At 38.8% G+C, this 20,205-nt stretch overlaps 1 protein-coding gene across 1 annotated transcript in view; it reads right to left on the reverse strand.

The window, feature by feature from the left end:
• Positions 1–20,205, reverse strand: part of PIK3C2G (phosphatidylinositol-4-phosphate 3-kinase catalytic subunit type 2 gamma) — a 192,514-nt gene that overhangs the window by 88,377 nt on the left and 83,932 nt on the right. Inside the window, exons 17-18 of the mRNA XM_066184438.1 lie at positions 17,390–17,483; positions 16,207–16,301 (exon numbers count right to left, since the gene is read on the reverse strand). Coding sequence (XP_066040535.1) covers positions 16,207–16,301; positions 17,390–17,483 — 189 coding nt within the window. The remainder of the gene's footprint in view (positions 1–16,206; positions 16,302–17,389; positions 17,484–20,205) is intronic.

Below are 20,205 nucleotides of genomic sequence, written 5' to 3' on the forward strand. Positions count from 1 at the left end.
TTCTAATTCTCTGCCCCATCCCACCACAGAGGACAAAAGCTGTGTGGGGCTTGCTTGCCATCTGGGGTTAAACCATGACATTAATATACTACAGAAACAGCTTGAGGGAGAGAACTGAAATTGTCTTTCTACAAGGTCATTAAGGCCCTTGGCTGCTCATAACAGGAGCAGTTCCAGATTTTATTCATACATTCTGAGCCAGATCTTTACTTTATAATCCTAGAATTCTCAGCTTACTTTTTTTAATGACTCTGGGCATGGGAAAGGAAGAGTTTGGTTTAGGGGGTTGGGGAAATAGAATAAGACACTGACATTGTTTTTCAAATATTATGACATTCAAAAGAACGTGTTGTGCAGAGCTGTTAATTTTCCTATTTGTTCTGCACTCAGTTACAAGAATTTGCTTTGTTTAACAACGTCTGCATTCAAAGCTGTTATCTTTCAAGTGGAGTCTCAGATTTTTAGAGACAAGGTGCTCAGATGTCAACAGCAGCAGAAGGATGTATGAGATTTGATATGTTTCAAACACAAGGGGAGTTAATGTTTCTTTTAAGGCAGCATCCCTTCTGCCTCTCTGGAAGAACCTGTCTGTAGATCCACTGTGTTTTAAGCACAGGTAGTACAGATACAACAAGAACTGATTCCACATTATTTCCTGACATGTCTGTCTTCTGGAACTTTACTTTTATCACTGCTGTAGCTGGCAGACCAGCTTATCTTATTTTCTCAATATCTATCAAAGGAAACTTCATTCAGATCAGTGCTTAACAGGAATAGGGAGGAAAAATGAGCCTCAGCAGGTGCTGCTGTAAGTGTTTCAGCAATCCTGGTACCTCAGTGTAATCACAAGATTGCCAAATGCTGTTTGCAGTAGACCTCTCATACCTGACAGAGCGTGCTTTCTGCAAGGTGTCGAGCCTCCTTTTTGTGTCAGTTTGCTGTGAGGCAGCTCAGTGCTGCACAACAACAAAGGATGCACGGATCAGACCGTGGGATCACAGGGCTCTGTCAGCTCTGTGCCTCTACCTGGGTGACTTTGTCAATAGAATGACTGGAGACAACTTTCATGCCTTACATGAAGTGGCATCATGAGGACGTGCAGTCCCTTGTGCTTCAAAAATAACTCATTTGTTTTCAGGGAAAAGGAGAGAGAAAATCAGATTTTTCAGTGGGGGAGCCTTTGGAGTCCAAATCACACCTTTTCATATTTTCATGATTCTGACTCCTTAAGGGAGAAATCTCTTCACACTACAGCTCTCCTTATGCACAAGACTACTCTGCAATCTTCTTCAAATAAGAGGATAGCTACCATGTTTTAATTTAATTTAAATAGACAAGAACATGAAAGATGGTGGTAGGAAAGAAGAACAAGTATTTGCATGGCAAAGAAGAATATTTTACCTTCATACTTTTTCTAGGCCTGTTTTATTTTGTCCTCTCTTGTTTTATTTTTCTTCCCCTTTTCTTGGCCTCTATTAATTTTTTTGCTCCATGTTATGCATAGCAATAATACCTCTTGCAAAGGTAGGAGAGCAGAGCAGAGATGGAAATAACTTTAGATTTCCCCTTTTTAAATACCGGTCTGGTTCTGATTTTCCTTCCATTTCACTGCTTTATTGCCACCAAATATTGGCTTTGTAAATAGAGAAGTGGGGATTTGAAGTTAAGCCCGTGTACCAGGGAAAGCTTGCTGTAAGATATTAGTAAGAGAAAACCTTTCTTTTTGAGATGGCCCAAGGGTATTTTCCTAGTCGACAGCTGGCCTAGTTACCATGGAAAACAGAAGAGCTGGAGGGCAGGCACAGTAGGAAAATGAGGCAGAGACCTACATGAAATTGGGTTGTCTTGGTTTGCCGAGGCTCGCTGAAATTAACCTTGTTGCTCTTTCATTGCTGGGAGTAGACACAGAGTTGCACCTAGGTTTAAAAGTCCATCTCAGCTCTGCTGAGACATATTCAGCTGTGGGACCAGATCTGAATAAAGTTTTGTATAAACTGAAATCCCTTTTAATGAGCCCCTAAGCAAGAAGATGCTGCTTCTTAAGCTTTTACCAAGGAAATCTTACATCAGCCTCTTCAGATTAAACTGAATTTTAACTTTGGGATTAAAATCCATAGATTTTCATGTCAGAAGAACTTAGGGCAGATATAAGAATGAAAATCCATCCTAATTTTACTTGATAAGTAACCTTGGCAAAATTATTTTATTTCTCTGCGCTTCTGTTTTCCTTTTCAAAAGACGGGTGATTTATTTCTCATAGGCTCTCCACAGAATGCTGTGTTTGTTTCTAAGCTGTTCTTATGCCAGAGGTAAATGCCATGGCAAGTATGTCTTTTTAATAACATTGCCACCTCCTTTCCATGTGGGAACCCATCTTGCCAGCATCTTTCAATCATATGGGACAAAATAACAGCCCCAGGCATTTTTTTTTTCTTTCTCATAAGAAAACAATTAAGATTCAATTGTTGTGATAAAAAGTTCAGGTCTGGTTCCAAGATTCACAATCACATTTGTGGAAGTATTATTGCAGCAAGCAGATGCCATATCTCCATATGTCCTGAGTCAGGTAAAGAGTGGAGCAAGCTCTCTAGGGGCAGTCACTGCATTGGCAGAACAAATATAGATCAGCTATCTGACACAGAATGCTCCTGGGACTTTGAAGCTCCCTGGCTCTGCTGTTGGCATCTTTCTTGCCCTCAGAGTGCTGTCCTTGTGCTCAGTCCACGTGAGGATGCAGCCAGATTAAGGACTGAGATGCAGAGATCCTCTCCTCTCCTCTCCTCTCCTCTCCTCTCCTCTCCTCTCCTCTCCTCTCCTCTCCTCTCCTCTCCTCTCCTCTCCTCTCCTCTCCTCTCCTCTCCTCTCCTCTCCTCTCCTCTCCTCTCCTCTCCTCTCCTCTCCTCTCCTCTCCTCTCCTCTCCTCTCCTCTCCTCTCCTCTCCTCTCCTCTCCTCTCCTCTCCTCTCCTCTCCTCTCCTCTCCTCTCCTCTCCTCTCCTCTCCTCTCCTCTCCTCTCCTCTCCTCTCCTCTCCTCTCCTCTCCTCTCCTCTCCTCTCCCCTCCCCTCCTCTCCCTGTGAATACCCCTGAATCAGCCACATTTCTTCAAGGATGTGTACTCTGCTGATAGACCAAAAATCTGTGCATGCCAAAAGTTACTATTGGGTCAGTGCCATGTTTTTCCTACCAGCAGTGCTCATGGGGTGACAGCCATGGGTGAGCCAGGCAAATTATTGTTTTAATCACCTGTAAATTGCTGGTCTGAAAACTCCTAATAACAAAGCCAGGCAACAGCTGAAGACAGCACTTGTCAGCTGTGAATTGCTGCAAAAAAGATTTGAAAAGGGGCATCCTTTGAATGAGGCTCCATTTTCATGCCATGACCAAGAAATGTCCTTCTTGTGACACACAACAAAGCACTGATAATTCAGGAATATTTGTCACCGTGGCTGCTTCTAACCACTTCGACAAACTGCCCTATCCACAAAAGCACATCCATGAGATCTGAGGGCTGTGTGAGTCACTCAAAAGCTGGTGCCTATTAGAAAAGTTTAATTAAATTGAAGTGCTTCTCCTGATAGAAATCATCACACCCAATGAATGACATTGTGGAGCAGGTTAAGTAGAAGAATAAATACTGACTTTTAATACCACACTCAACAAAGGAAATGCTACAGAAACGTCAAAATCTTGTTTACTGTTTGACCTTCTCTATGCCCAGTGCTCACAGGATAATTATTGCAAATGGCAGAGCCTTTTTTCCCACTTCCCTTGCAGAAGTACAAACAAAGTCTTCCTTCAGTTAAAAATGTATGTGTTGCAACACTCACGTTCTTTTAGTTAATCCAAGCCAATGAATTTGACTGTGGAAATCCCTGTTCAGTCCCTTCTTCATTAGCCAAGATGGCAGCTGCCACACTAAAGCTAATGAGTCTGATTAATATTAATTCAGTAAATTAATATTTTTCCCAGACATCAGATAATTTAGTACTAATCCAGACATTTATACCAATATAATATCAGCTGACATAACATAATTTCTCATTTAACACTAATTGAAAACTACTGGTTTCTTATTCTAAAAAGCATTTGCTGTCACTTGTAACTTATGGCTTTTTATAAAGCTATCTTTCAAATAATATCATCATTGATTTTTCTGTTTTCTGCCTAGCTGCAGAACGTTTAAATGCAAGCATGTGACTGGTGATGTGGGCAGAATGGAATAATCAGGTAATTTATCTTAAAGGTATTAATTTTAACAATTTTTCTTCTTATTTTCCCTTATATAATTGTAAAAGGACTGACTGAAACAAATGAATAAAAGAAAAGAACTCTTCATTTAAGCAGTGTTGAACTCAGCCCCTCTAGCTATTTTTTTTTTCCTTCTAAATAATTTTGGGTTTGTTAAGCTTGCTTTCAGGCTTGGTTTCTTCAGATGTTACAGAAGAAAGGGCACATCCCTACTTGTGTGCCATTTACTCTTATTATAATGAAAAAAATCCCTGTCCTATGGGTTTCACTGTGACACCCTCTCCTGTGAACATGACCAGTGTGGAACCCTACAGAAAGTTATTGGTGAAAGTCTCCATCCAAGAGATGGCACCTACTACAAAACTGGTTATTTGGAAAGCACTCAACGTTCTCAATCCTCCCAAAGGTAAGAGCACCCTTTCTGCAAGCCCTTATCTAAGGACTGGCCTGGTGGCTTGGGAACTGAAGGACTGCGGAAACGGGATCAGTAAAGATGCAAAGACAGTCACAGGATTCATTTGCATGCACAGATGCATTGCAGATGAGATGCAGAGGTAACTGGTGTTATCTTTGCAGGTCCCCTGGTCTGACCCCTGTTCTAACCAAAGCTAGCTCTGATGTTGGATGGGGTTGTTCAGAGGGCCTGCCCTCAGCAGCACGATGGAAGAGTTCCTGGGACAATGGAAGGAGCACCAGTGCAACTTGACCCATCTTTTTGAAGGGGAGCTTCAAAAGGCAAGACCAGGTGACAGGCAGGCCTGTCATTTGGCCAGGAACATGAATAAGTGTGCCAAGACCTGCTTTTCTGATAGTCACTCTGCTTTGTCCCAGCAACCCTCATGGAAACTGGAGGGCAGTTTCTGGCAAGCAGTTCAAGCTAGGGCCCAGCTGTCACAGGAACAGCAAATATTTCAAAACTCCTGTGATAGAGATTAATTTTTGGGTAGGAACAAAGACTCCATATTACTCTTTACACTGTCTAAACCATGTCTGTCAGAGCTACCCTTGTGTACAGAATAGCAGAGATTGGGCTTTTGCCTATTGCGCTGCCTGGACAAAATCCTCTTATGTGTTTGCAGTGCACAAAATGTGAGGGCTCCATTCTCTGAAGGAACAGCTGAATATTTACCACTCTTTGGCTGCTAGCCCTTCAGGTTCTCAGAGAAGTTATGTCAGGCAAAGTTCAGTCAGCATCAGGATTTGTGGGAGACATCCAGTACGAGTCTCCAGGGGTTTTTCCAAAAGGAGACTTGATGTCTGTTTGTTTTCTAGAATCCGTAACTTAAACTGAGACAGAAGCACAGAGGGCTTACATTTCCAGGCGCAAGGGTCTTCAAGGGAACATATAGCAATGCAGGAATCAAAATTACACTATACAGGAAGGGTAGAGTAGAGCACAGGTTATACTTGGGAATAATGCTGTTTTATAGAAGTGGTTCTAGATCTCCCAGCTCTCTTGGGAAGCCACCTGAATCTAAACTTAACTGTTGGTGAAATGTATTATTAGAACAGAGCAGATCTATATCACTTACAGTGCTAATGTCTGCTCTCCTCTTGCTTTTCTGCATCCTTCCTCCTATAAAAATATTTTGTTTGCTATCCTTTATTCCCTCAGCGATCCCTCTTTGCTCCTTTCCCTGCCTAAAGCGTGTTTTGTGCCGCTTCAATCTGTGCCACACTTCAGGGCAAACACTGGGAACATTGCAGCAGTTTCCTCCTTTCCCAAACCAGTGAACGCTGCTCAGGCTTCTGTTTCTGGGAGAAGATTTGGGAATTGAAGTAGAATAGACAGAAGTGTTTTCAGAGCAGGTGGAGGGAATTCCCAGTTTCAACCCTTTCCGTTGCCAGAATCATGCTACTTTGCACATTACATCCTCTACCCAGTTCCAAGGGAATCTAGAAGCATCTTGGGAATGAAGTGGAAGGAGACCTTGGGGGAACAGTTATTTTAATTTCACTGGATGACAGACTGTGAACAATTGCTGGGGAAGGCTGAACATGAAAACTGAGCACTTATGTAAGGGGAAAAAAAAAATCTTTTTAATCTACTTGGATATAGGCCTTGCTACACAAGCTAGAAAAATCAAGTTTAAGAAGCATAAAACAGGATTTTATTCAGAGATATGTTGAAGGTGGCTTTGCTGTTTACACTGAAATACTTAAGAGTCACCATTTCTAAGGATTTGAACTCTACAAACCACTTACTAGATAAGAGAGGAAATCTCATTTTGTGAAAGAGGGAGGGTGCTGATTTGAAAGGATCATTCACCTATGTATGTGCCACTGTGTGTCTATTCAAGTAAACACTTAAAAACTTTTGTTACCATTTCATATTATTATAATACCTATACTACCTCTAATACTGACAAAAGATATTGGCTTTATTTCCACATCTGTTTATTCACACAACACAACCTGCAGCACTCTAGAGCTGCTCCACTGTGCTTTGCTTTCACAGCTTGCAACCACTTTTGAGCCAGCAAGAACTCAGCCAGAATTTTATTTTTCTACTGCCCACCAAATCCCGAACCAGAAAAAGAACCTGAGCTAAAAAAAAAAAAAAAAAGAAAAAAAAAGGAATGAATACGAATAAATTTGTATTCACCATTTAAAATTTTCAGTGGAGGTAATTTGTATTAGCTCTTTGAAAGACAGACAAATGAAAAACAATAGCTACTCCAGCACTGAGGCTTTGATCAAATTTACAAACAAATAATTTCCATTATATATGCTGCCAACAGTTTATCCCACTTAAAACCCACACTCCACTTCACAACACTTTTTTTAAAACTTATTTTTAAAATTTTTTCCTTAACAAAAGTTTTTTTTCCCTCAAGTAACAGCCAGCAGTAAACAGCAGCCAGGCAACACATTGCAGAAGTGAGATACCAATGTTATTTCAAAAATTACTGCGCCGAAAAGAGGTGTGTTTTCACACTAAGAAGTAAGAGAACCTGTTAATGGTTTAGGATTGAGCAACCCAGATGGACACCAAGAGAGGGAGCTGTACCTGAAATAACAAGCCTTACATTAGGTATTGTCCTAAAACATGCATTGCCCCTCCTCTAAGTTGAGTTGCTTTAGAATGGATGGGATGATTTACAGCAATGAAGTAGGGAAGACAAAGTGTCCACAAAACACTTTTTGCTCAATGTGGCACTCACTGGGTTACCTCAGCCACAAGTCTCCTCTTTCCCACTTCCAGTGAGAAGCAGAAGAATTAGGACTTTTTGACATGCCATCTGAATGTTTCCACCTAAGCTCCATGTTTCTCTGAAAAGTTTTGATGAACATTTAAAAAAAAAAGTCAGTGAAAATTTCCTTGCTACTTTAGATTACTCTGTCAGCTACCCACCATTGATGCAGTATTGTGATAACATATCTCTGAATGCCTTCACACAGGAATAAAGACCTTTCGGAGAAAAAAATTCAGTTCCTGTAGCCTGATTTTCTTTCTGAAACGAAAAATAGTGTACTGAACTTCACCAAACAGTAGCCTGTATATTTGACAGACTCCACAGAGAAAGCTAAAGGGCAATTCTGCTGTCTGTCTTTTGACAAGGGATGCCTATGGCTTGTATGACACATTGAGAAGAATTTTACAGGCTTTGGACTTGGAAGGAAACTTAACTCTTTTAGATTCACTGGTCACTTTCTGTTGTTTAACTCAAGGGTCCAACATACATCAGTTCCAACCAGGTGGGCTCTTTGCCAAGAGAACACTGAAGGGGACAATGTGAGACAATGGTCCCTTGAATAATTCTCTTGCCTAAAAGGAAGTTATTACAACATCACAGCAACATTGTTCAAGCAGAAGAGCCACGCAAAGACTATTCATCTGACAGCTTTCTCTTTTCTTTCCTCTCTCAAATGGTTTTTAATTTGGTCATCATCCAAATGACATCATTCTGATTACAGACTAATACACCATTGAGTATGGGTGAGCATTCTGAAAGCAATTAATTTTTAGGAAGATATTTTCGAACAGCAAGGGCTTTATGAGTTTAATCTTGAAATGGTCATCATCTGCAAACACCTAAAAATACCAAATTACAGTAATTTTGCACTGTTATCCTGACAGGACTTTTTATCAATACTTAGCCTCTCCTGCCCAGAAAACCTTTAATTCTGGTTTATTTATTTATTATTTATTTGAAAATATGATGAAAATAATATTTGGGTTTACATTAGGGAATTGTTTTCTAAGAAAAATTATCCAAAATTAAAGAAAAATTGCAAAGTAATTTTCTGCTAAATCATGCACTGATGTAACATATTCAACAATGTCTAATTCATGATTCTATTTCTTCTAATGTTTCAGTTATTTAGGCAGAGGTCCAAGGCCCAATTTTCACAGTGGTGGAGAGTGATGACTAAACCTAGAAATATTAACCATAAAAAACACACAGCTGACAGCAACATTAAGCCAACCAAAAACTCATAACACTGGATGTCCTGCATCCACTTGAAGCCTCTCTTTGTTTATTCATAGTTTTCCTTTAAGTGTTTACTGACAGTGTTCAGAAATAGGAATGATTTACAAAACTCCAGCCTGTCAGACCAGGCTGTGATCAATGGCCTAACTATCAATGAGTACTTCAAACACACCAGTCCAAGGAAATCAGGGCCTGAAATGCGTTTATTCAAGTCATGGGGCAAAAACATTGTGTTCCAAGAGAAATGGATTGAAAACAACTCTCTGGAGTAGCTCAAGACAAATTTTGTCAAAAAATTGGTTCAAACAGCTATAGTTAAAACACAAAAGCTTGCTAAGCTGTAAAGAGAAGACGACCTATAACAGAGCAAGACTTATAAAATGTTTTACATAATGTGATGCAATTTTGAAACATCTGCAGACTCATTTTGAGTACAATAATTGCCATTTCTAGCAAAACAAAAGTTTCTTACAAAGTAAATAAATTTAATTTTCCCCCCCAAATATTCACAAAACACAAAACCTGAAAGCGAAATCACGAAATGCAACAAAATGATTTTTTTTTTTCTTAGATACTACATCCAAAAAATTTGAAGTGAGGCATCCTCTCCTAGTATTTCACCTGAGCACTCAGAATAGGGAGCACCACCAGGCTGCAGCACAGAAGGAGCCCACTGGAGGACCCCTCTCAGCTGCAGGGTTGCTCTGGGTTGCAGAGGCAGCATTTCACCAGTGAAACACAACACCAGCTGCTCAGTGAGATCCACAGGAGATTGTCTCCATGCTGATCACTTTCCAACTGATGCTTTGTCCCTCCAAAATCATTATAATCTGCTCTGGGAAATTTGCATTGTCCTTAAATTGCAGCTATGTTATTTATGATCTGGACGTCTCAGACTATTGAAGTTGGCCACTCAGCATCGGCCTAGCCTAAAGAAAATTTCCGTGGAAAGAAGCTGCTTCTAGGATTAGTTTCAGGCATCTTTTTTCTAGTAGCTTTTTCACAATATAAAAAGAATCAAAATAATTCCACACCCTTCAGATTCATGACTGAAAATTACCCATGGGAAGTGACAGAGCTAGATGACCATTTTCGCACAAATTTTCCTGACTTATTACTACTCTAGTTTACATCTCCAAATGTCCCTCTGGGACAAGCAAAGATTTCAGGAGGCATCTATCAGGAAAGATTTTGACTCCCTGTTTTGTTTTCGAAAGAAGCAACAATAAAATATTTTTAATGGGAAAAAGAAAAGAAAAGAAAAGAAAAGAAAAGAAAAGAAAAAAGAAAAGAAAAGAAAAGAAAAGAAAAGAAAAGAAAAGAAAAGAAAAGAAAAGAAAAGAAAAGAAAAGAAAAGAAAAGAAAAGAAAAGAAAAGAAAAGAAAAGAAAAGAAAAGAAAAGAAAAGAAAAAGACACAGATGAAAGCTGCGTGTGACACCTGCACAGAACCCTCCTCTGAATCCTTCACTGCTTACCCAGAACTTCTCAGCTGCACAGGGGGAGTCACTCCAGCCCATCACATCCCAGCATCAGAGACTAGAGACTACCACAAGGCTCTGTGCAATCCTTCCACAGAGCAGATCCAAAAGGCAAAACCATCTTTCATGTTCAGATACATTATCGGAGGGGTTAGGACAGATAGAACTTGAAGCTTGTGGGGAGTTTTCTGGCACAGCTGAAAAACCAGATTTTTCAGCTCCAGAATTTTTAACTGTAAAAGGAGCCAAATGCAAAATAAATCAGACAAGCTGTGTTTGGAAAAACAATGTAGTGAAAAACTTTTCCTTAGCGCTACCTTATAAATCATGAAACAGCCAAAAGAATGAAAGTTTTTCAGAACTCTGTCCCCTTCTCCAGTTTCTCTTTGCAGTTCTAAGTAGGTTTACTTGTACACATACACAGTGATGTGTTTTTTCATTATGATAACATGCACTAATAACTGGCATTTACAGACTTTTCATGCTTCACTTGACAACATTAATCCTCCTTGAATATGACTTTTGGCATGGAATTTCCTTTGTTCCAAAGGTGGGATACACAGAGTTATCTCTGTGTTTAGTAACTTATTTAGTGCAGCTGGATATTTGCCTGCACCAATAAAATTAATTATGCTTCACTCCATCCTCACATTGATATATGATCACCAGGGTACCTCACCTCTTCCCTTTTGTGCTTGCACAGGATTTGGAAAAACACCCAACATTCCTAGATTTCTCAACGTTCAGGAACACATTCACTCTACTAAGAATCATTAAAATAATTAAAAACAGACATACACACAACTATGTTATTTATGCCCTTTGTCTGTGACTCACCAGATTTTCTCATATTTGCTAAATTACAAAAAGGCATAACTTTGTGCTTTATAAATTTTTAAGCATATTTTTTTAAAAAGCTTTAATTTTTAACAGTGTGGGAAAACTAACTCCCTCTTTATATTATAAATGTTAAAATGTCATACTTAGATTCTTTGTTAACCTTTCCCAGTCGTGTTTCCAATTTCAGTTTTTAATTCTTTGGAATTTATTTTCATTTACCTTTTTGTTAGAATTTTGAAAGTTTAAAATGTGGTCTTGCCCCACAATCCCCTAGACCTCCAGCTAGTACCTCCTTTTATCAATTCCAGATGACGTCAAGGCCAGTTCACTCCTCTGTCTTTAGAGACAGCAAAAAGTGACTCTAAAATACTAAAGTTTTTTTTTCTTAAAATCAAAATTATTTTAAACAAATATAAGATATGGTTTTGTTGATTTAAATATACCATTTTCTTACTAAGTCTGTGACTACTGAAGGTCAAACCCAGCAGTTGTTACTTCTTCACAACAATTTTTTTATTTCATTTGACATCACCTTTTTTCTAAAACTGGAGTCTGAGAAAATGGAAAGTTTGTAAATTAGGAAGTAAAATAATTATCTGTCTGTTGTACAAGGCAATAACCCAAGGCCCACACAGCTAATAATGAAGCACTTAGCACAGAAGTTGGCTGAATCATTATCTCACACAAATAATGCTCTAATGGTGTTATTTACCAGACCCATAAAGAACTAGAGAAAAATAAAGGTCTCCAAATGATTTGCTTTACATAAACAAGAATTATGCTTTCAGAACTAGAATCCCAAGGTGCGATCTATGGTTGAGGTTCTCTGCAGTCCAAAACATAACGATCACATCAAGTATTCTGAATTCCAATGAAATTCCCAATCACCACTTAGTTGAGTCAAACATGGACTGGATGTTCCTCTACAGGTTTAAAGTTGCACACATGAACAAATGTTTTATAATTGTGCTCTGTAAGAAGGACCAAATTAACGAGAAAACAAGAACAGGCATCTTTTGTGTTTACATTCATGTCATTTTAATGGCCTGGGGTTTTCAGCCTGCTCTGCACAGCTATTCAGGAAGTTCATTTAATAATTAGCAGACTCGATAACTTCTGACTGTCAGAGAAACGATAATTCAGGAAGAAAAAGATCTGGAGGATGGTCATCTGTTTAATGTTCAGATAATTTAGAGTGTTGGACAAATGAGTATCCTTTTGATTTATTCCTTCTTTTGAACTCTCTAAGTAAATTAGGGTTAACATAGACCAGTTTTGACAGTTAAAAATATATTTCCTTTCAGAAAATATGAAGCAATTGTTCCAAAGCTGGATTTCTGAATGAAACAGTGGTAATGATTTTGGAGAAGAAGGTGTTGAGGTGCAAACCTCCCAAGAGGAGAAAATGTAACTGGGGTCTTTTAAAACTTTTTTATATTGTTGTGTTCTTTTTGCTTCTTATAGTTCTTTTTCTGTATATGTAGGAAAAATAATAAAAAAAAAAAGTTCTAGCCATGAAATCAATAGCCTGATTCACACTGTTTCCAGTGTGCTGGACTCCACCAAGTCCCCTTTTTAATCTCACATTCTTACTTTTCTACAAGATGTGAACTCGGAAAAGATAGAAGACTACTCCCTTTACGCTTGTCAGTCAACCCGTGGCTCAAAAACCCCCCAAAATGGGGAAGTTCTCCAAAGTATAAGTGTCTTAGAAGACAAGCTACCAAAGGACATTTTGCCTTCAGCAAGCTTTTCACCTGACTTTTTCTTCTTCTTGAGCTAAGCAAACCAGATTCTCTCACTCTGACAGAATTTACAAACGCTCCCACTCCTCCATGAAGATGGAACCTGTTCCTTAGCACCACCTTCAAGCAGCTGCCACAAATCCTGGAGGACACCGAGTTTTCCCCTGTTATTCAATCTTCCTGTGGAAGGCAACCATCTGTGAAACATTCCCCTGGCCACCTGCTGCCCCAGCCAGCTGTTCCTGTTCCGTGCTGCAGTTGCCACAGGTGACAGCAGCTAAAAGCCAAAAAACGCTCAGGCAAGAGGGAAACCTGCTGGCAGGATGCCAGGTGGATTAAAGCTCCGGCACAAAAGCTGGCAAAAACCCACCTGTGCGCAAAACATCAAGTAGCAAGGAGGTAAACAGCAGCTTTCAGAGAGCAGAAGGGCCCGAAAGGGCTCAGCAGGTTTTTTTCCCCTCAAGCAACTTTTAGTGCTTTGCTAAAACCAGTTTAAAAACCTGTCACCACGGCTCCAGGGAATGGGGAAACTTGCTCCAGCCTTCTTGCCTCCCAAGAACTCTGGTGGGACTAGCAGCAGAGAGAATGTCTGGAAGGTAGTGGAATAATTCTCCATGTCTCAAGGATGTAAGCAAGTCGTGAAATAAGACTAAAATGGGATTTAAGGGGTACACGAGTCCTGTGCTGGCACAGTATGCATGGGCAAATTTTAGTCTCCTTGGGAAGGGAAGGGCATTCAGAAGTACCAATGAGGAAGTAAAACTCTGATGGGTACAGATGGTCCAGATTCCTCAAGAATTTAGAGAAGGGAAAAGACACAAATGATAAGAAATACTGCAAACATTCAAACTGGGTGTAAGATCCCTCTCATTCCCAATAGCAGAATTAATGGAACAAATGTGCGCCAGATACAAGCAAAGAACAGACTGAAGCTATCCTGACTGACAACAGCTGAAGACATGTCCCAAGAATGAATATTCTCTCTGTACTGTCCACCTTTGCCAGTTACTGACCCATAATTTTTAAATAAACTCTTCAGACAAACTTATCACTGCTTGATGAAAAGAAATTAACAATTTGCTTTCCAACATTAATATTAAAAACAGGGTGAGATGGCATACCATTGTTGGGTAGATGCTTATCTCTGACCTGCAGGGAAATTGAACCAATTTGAAATAACTGACATCTTATTATAAACAGTATCTGCCATTAAAATAAGTTATAGTGTTGACAGTCACAGCCTTTCCTAGTAATTTGTAAATTTACAATAGTATTGGAAAACATGGAAATTCAAATCAGTTGAATTTTTTCCTCAGAAACCAGTTCACCCATTTTCTATATTGCATTAGCCTTCTTTTCCAAGTTTTATTTTGGGCAGGTACAGTGTGCATATTTTTGTATTATTTAACAGTATTTTTATTGTAATGTCATCCATTACAATTAAAAAGAAATATAAAAACTTGTTACTAAAGTTTGGTTTTTTGGGGTTTTTTACCAGCCCTTGCTTCTTGATAGCTGATTTGGTAATGAAACAGAAGGTGACACTACACAATAAAATGTAACCTAATCACATTTCTTAAAAGAAGTTGTCTGAGTGTACACACACACATGTGCTCCCTGCATTATTAAATCATTGAACTTCTTTTAAAAGTCACTTTAGAAATAAGTGGAAGAAAACCTCTGCTTTTTCTTACTTCTATAATGACTGAAATTCAATTTGGGAAGGAAATTTTTCTTAATTATTTAAGACTTTATTAAAGAAAGCCACAAAAATTTGTAAGTAGAATTTATGACTTGGGAAACTGCCTTTTTAAATACAGGAGCAGGAATATGAGTAATTACATTAATTGGAATGTTAAGTAGAAAACAGTTTGCTGCTGAAGAACATGGTGGAGCAGAGTCACCAAAAAAGCCCTATGTGTAGATGATGAATACAAGCACCAAATTTTAAGAGACTTTTGCCACATTTATGTTGTCAGTTTAGCTTGAAACATATTAACTAAACACATAAATAGAAGAGACTGAATGGGGCTACTACCAGCAGAAAGGCAGAGAATACAGTGGGCCTTGAGAAATAACCTACTCGATGTGGATGTAGTTACCCTATACATTAAGCTGTATATAAAATAATCTTATTTTGTCACTTTAAAATGCACTGTGCCAAAAAAACATATATATTCAGGATGGAATAACTGCTCTTTATCACCCAAGATTAAATTATGAGCAAAATCTTGAGCAAAATTTGGGGGAAAATAGGGGTTTACTCTGGAAAGTAAAGAGGAAGAAGACTGCAGACAGCCATTTTTCTTCTGAGAAGAAGAGAGGAGTCAAAAAAAACACAGACAAACTAATGATGTTCCCCTGTCCATTGACCCCTAGACATACTTTCTAATTTTACAGGAAAACTACAAGCTCTTAGGGCATATTTAAAACTGCAGACTGGATATTTTATGTACATTGTAACTAAGTTTAATATTAGTAGAAATTGTCTCAGGCGTATTTCAGACACTGTCGAAAAATGGCTCCCTATATGTGGTTCCTCTTTATTTGAATGACATGCTCATTAAGCACATTATCCTACTCATTTCAGTAAAACAAACACATTAATAATTCTGTTTTATTACACTAACACTTCCAGAGACCATGCAGGTATGAAAGTATTATTTATGCTCTTCCCGACCCCACACTTCATCAACCAAATGACTACATTTCAAATTGTTTTCTTTCCTTTGTAGGGAGGAAAGCTTTGGTTTAAGGGATCTGAATCAGCTGAACTGTAAATGAAAGCTCAGTTCATCCATCATCGCTAAAGATGGAAAAAAAAAAAAAAAGAAAATACACAAGAGTTTGATTTTCAAATCACATGGCAGATGTTGAAACATCATAAAGCCACATTCTTACTCAGAGAGCCTTGAGGTTACAGCACAACAAACAGAAAAATTCAGTAAGACAATAAGAGGACCCCTTATATTGTAGAGGTAGGTGGAGAATGGCAATTTCTGCCAGGCCTGGTACATCTCCATAATCATGCAAAGGAACTGTTGGAACTCTACCATCACAAGTCAGACTGATATAAAAATGGGATAGACATACATTTTGACACACATGAGAATTCTGACAAATTCAGGAGAGGTCAAGGAAATCACAAAAGAGCTAACCTCCTTTGAAAGTGAACCAATGCTTGTAATTTTTGGCTCAAACAAAAGAATGCTGGAAAAACAAATGGTATCTTAAGGGAGAAGAACTTCCTCCTCCTCCTCCTGCCCAAGGGGCAGGATGAAGACAGAGATAAGTGGGTCTTTTATACAAGTTACCCATACCCAGTGCTGAAAGGGAAGGAACCAAACTTATTTTTTTACTGTTGTTTCAAACCAAAAGAGGGTTTGTCACCACTGGAATCATGGATAAATTTCACTGTGACAGAGAATGACTGTGGCAGCAATGGCAACTGGTCTTACCAGTAGAGCTGATGGGCTACTTGGATGCTCTGAAGAGAACGACTCAGCAGGAGTTTCACCAGAGGGCTTTCAAGACTCCACTCAAACTTGAGCACCTTAATAGAAAAAAAATTGTAACAAAAAAATTAATTTTATGTTGGCTTTAGTGTCTTTCCTTTACAACAAAACTAAGCAGAAAGGAGCCAGAACAAATCAGACACATGGAGTTTGCTCTGGCAATGCAATGAGCAGAGAAACTTCAGTTCACAAAGATCTGCCACCACCTGTAAGACAGACAGACACCACCCTGTTTCTGTGATTCACCCTGATTAACATGCACGTAAACATGCAGCTTGTCTTCCCCCACTTAAAACTATCACTTCTATATTTAATTTTTTAATCTGATTATCTGTTTTGGAAAATAAACTTATTTTAGAACACAAGCTGTGGAAGGTGAAAGGTCACAGCAGTTTGTGAGTGCTGTAAAGCTGTGAAGGTTCTGCTGCCTCACAGTAGTGGATTACATGAATATATTCATAGATGCATATAGAGATATCAATCTAGATAAGCAGATATCACAAACACAGAAAGAAACCCTGAGAAACTCTACAGTGTGGATAGTGGGTCATCCATATGCACAGAGTTACAAAGTAAAGGGGTAAAACTTTCAAAATTCCTGCTCAGCCCCAACACAGGACCTATTCAATCACCTAGTGCTTTGGAAGTAGTGATGCTAAAGCTTGCAAAATGTTCATTTCCAGTTAAATGAAATGTACATCTCTAAAGAGACAATTCCACACCCAAATGTCCACTTTACTCTGTGTTGACAGGGGTTTTCTCAGTATATGTGGTATTAAAAACCCAGTGATTTGTGGCAAGACTTTTCCCTCCTTGGCTGCAATGAAGCCCTTGTCACCTGTGCAGGACTTCTCTTGTTTAGATTCACTTTTTACTTTTCTTTGTTACTTGAAAATATCTTCATGTGCTATATATGAAAGCTCAACCAGAATGCCAAAACAATTCCATTCTCCTATGCTGGAGGCAGTCTCTCCCTCAGTCCTGTTTTTAATGCACTCATTGCATTAGTTGACAAGACTTATTTGGTCCTCTTAAAACGTCTTAACCAAGATGAAAGCATCAAAAGTATTTAATGAAGTTATTGATCTGGACAGAAGACTTCCTTGGCTATCAATTTCCTCCTTACCTGAACCAGCTGTGGGAGGTATTCTAATAATTCATCACTGGACACATTTTCTATTTGTTGGACTGCTGCCCCACGAATATCTTGATCTGGAAAACTAGAGCAAAACAAATAGCTATCATTAAGAGCTACCAGACCACTGCAACTCTCCTGAGCTCTCACTGGTATAAGATGTTAGAAAAACTGATTTTCTCTCAAAATGGAACAAGGGAAAAAAATTTGATTAATTTTCTTTATTTTAACAAGAAACACACCAGAGATGACTTAATTGGATTTACTGTTACAGTGCCACACAGCGGGGGGGGGGGGGGGGGGGAGAGGCCCAAAAACTTTATTTTCAAATATCTTTTTGAATTCGAACTAACACATATTGTAATTTCCCAGCATCTGAAGCAAATTTCAGATCTCTTGCTGCTCTTTCTTACCTGAAGTAGAAAATTTCTAAGCCATGTGAACATTTAATAGTCACCTGAAGAATTCATTTGTTCCAAGCAACAACACAAAAGCTTGAAATTTCCCATATATAAAGGGTTCATTTCAGATAATTTATTCCCAATTCAGCTCTTTTTTTCTCTCATAACACAATCAAAAATGGTTTTTAAACAAAACCAATTTTGAAATTGAAAACAAGGGTTGGATACTTTTAGGATTTTATTATGTGAAATTTGCTAAAAACATGAACATCTTCCCCAGAAAGGCTCCAAGTCAGTGAAACAGACATTTTAGATGAGAAAACATTTGAGAACTCAGCATAAGCTATATTCTCGACTAATTCTGGCTGAAACCAGGATGGCTGTAGCCTGGTATAGATTTTGTGATGTAGCTCTCATCATAAAAATGATAAAAGAGGAAAACACGGTGTGGCAGCAGGGCTAATGCAGAAATAGAAGGCTGGATTATATAGATGGTAAGAACATTTTTTCTTTGAAAGAGAATGAAATTTTGATTTAACCTGATTGATCAAAACTGACTCTTAACAGAACATTTTCTCTCTTCTGAGAATAAAGGACAGAAAGTATACAGTGTCTCTTTTAACATTTGAAAGCCAAAAGATATTCGTTTAAGGACTTCTTTTGAAAAATAGAAAAATAATTTCCCCCTTTTCAGATTTTGCAATTGTGACGTTAATCATTAAATTTGGACATGATGATCTCAGAGTTTTCAACCTTAGTGATTCCACAGTTTTATACACAGAGAATTTCGTGTACACAGAAGTTGCCCAGATTGGTTCAAATTTGGCCGATTTTCTGCTGTTCTGCTTTAACAAGGAAAGGAACAGATGTGCTTTTCCATGTACGGGTGCCACGTGGTGTCAACTTATTTGTGTGTCAGCACTTGCACGTTGCCCATTGCCATCCCAGGGACGTTTTCTGTCTTCTCCTGAAGCAAAGTGGAAATGTTGGTGGAGACCTTTCAGTTACCAGGGGTGCAAGAAGGGTCATCCCTGCCTAAGGGTTAGAAACGTCTTCAAACAGCACCACAGTCAACTGGGTATTGTTCAGAAGGGATGGTGGGCTTTGATCCAGTTCCCTGAGGGCGAGCACCTGCCCACAAAAAAGCAGTGAATCCCTTCCCTCTGAACTGATATGGCTGTTAGGCTCTTGGGAGGCATCTCTGATTTGGCAGTCTAGGCACACACACAAAAAGAGATGACTGAAGGACAAGGGTTATCCTGTCATTTCACCCTGAGGAAAGTCCTTTGAAATCTGACCCTTCGTGCATGGCAGGAGATACCACAGGCCAGCAGTGTCACTGCTTCAAGAGCTCAGCACAAAACTGCTCTCTTTCCACCTTCCCACCCAGCACCTTTTGCCAATAATATAGAAATAAAAATCCGAAGTGAAAGAGAGGAGGCAGTACCATATTTGCAGCAATGACCACTTGTTGTTATCAAGATAAAAAGAGAAGAAATTGTAAAGTTAAGTGCTCAGCAGTATAATGGCACCTGCTGCTTCAATCTTGAGCTTCTAAGTTCAATAAAACCAGCTGAAGCAGAACAGCATGTACACTTTGATCACTGAATTAAAAAGAGGCCATCTAATAAAAATGAGGGTATTTTGATTTTTAAAAAAAGTTGGAAAGTTGGACTTGAAAAAAATGGTTTTCGAGGCTGCAAACAGCTGCAACCTGTAACACTTTCCAACACCCTTTAGCAATGTGACTCAGGTCTGATTTAACTATTTTGTTTGTGTGTTATGGCACATATTTAATGATGTTTCTAATATGGTTTATAATTCTTTGCATAATGCCAAGAGGGCCTCGATGGGGAGAGGAGGAATGCATTATAAATAAATTATCATCCTAAGCACAAATTAGATCTTTTGCGAGGCTCATTTTTTTACTTATTTACTCTAGGCAACCTATTAGGAATGAGAAGTTGTTACTTTAATATTCACATAGCTATTCAGAACAAAACATATTTGAAGGGGGACTATTTATTAAAAAAAAAAAAAAAATCCCTCCCATATAATCCTATTTTCTAACTATGCAATTGCTCCAAAGGGTTGTGTGCCAAGCATGTGCAGATAACATGGAAATGAGACCTTCCCTTCCCCTTCTTGCCTAGTTCAACAGGCTACTGAACAGTGAAATACTCTCTACACAGGCACAAGGCCAAACAGAAAAATGTTATTAGTTACAGCTTGTCCTTACCAGCAGCCAAGATCTGAACGCAATGCTATGAGGAGAGAAACTGATTTTTTTTTCCAACTAGACAAAGAATGAGAAAATTATTTTATTTCCAAACTTTCCAGAAAATTCAGCTGCTAACATTTGATTTATTTAGAATTGATTTGATGTAAGTCAAAACCAGGGCTATG

Source organism: Chamaea fasciata, unplaced genomic scaffold (genome assembly GCF_029207755.1).
Source record: "Chamaea fasciata isolate MVZ Bird 193981 ecotype frontalis unplaced genomic scaffold, bChaFas1.0.hap1 SCAF_5, whole genome shotgun sequence".
Classification (NCBI taxonomy): domain Eukaryota; kingdom Metazoa; phylum Chordata; class Aves; order Passeriformes; family Sylviidae; genus Chamaea; species Chamaea fasciata.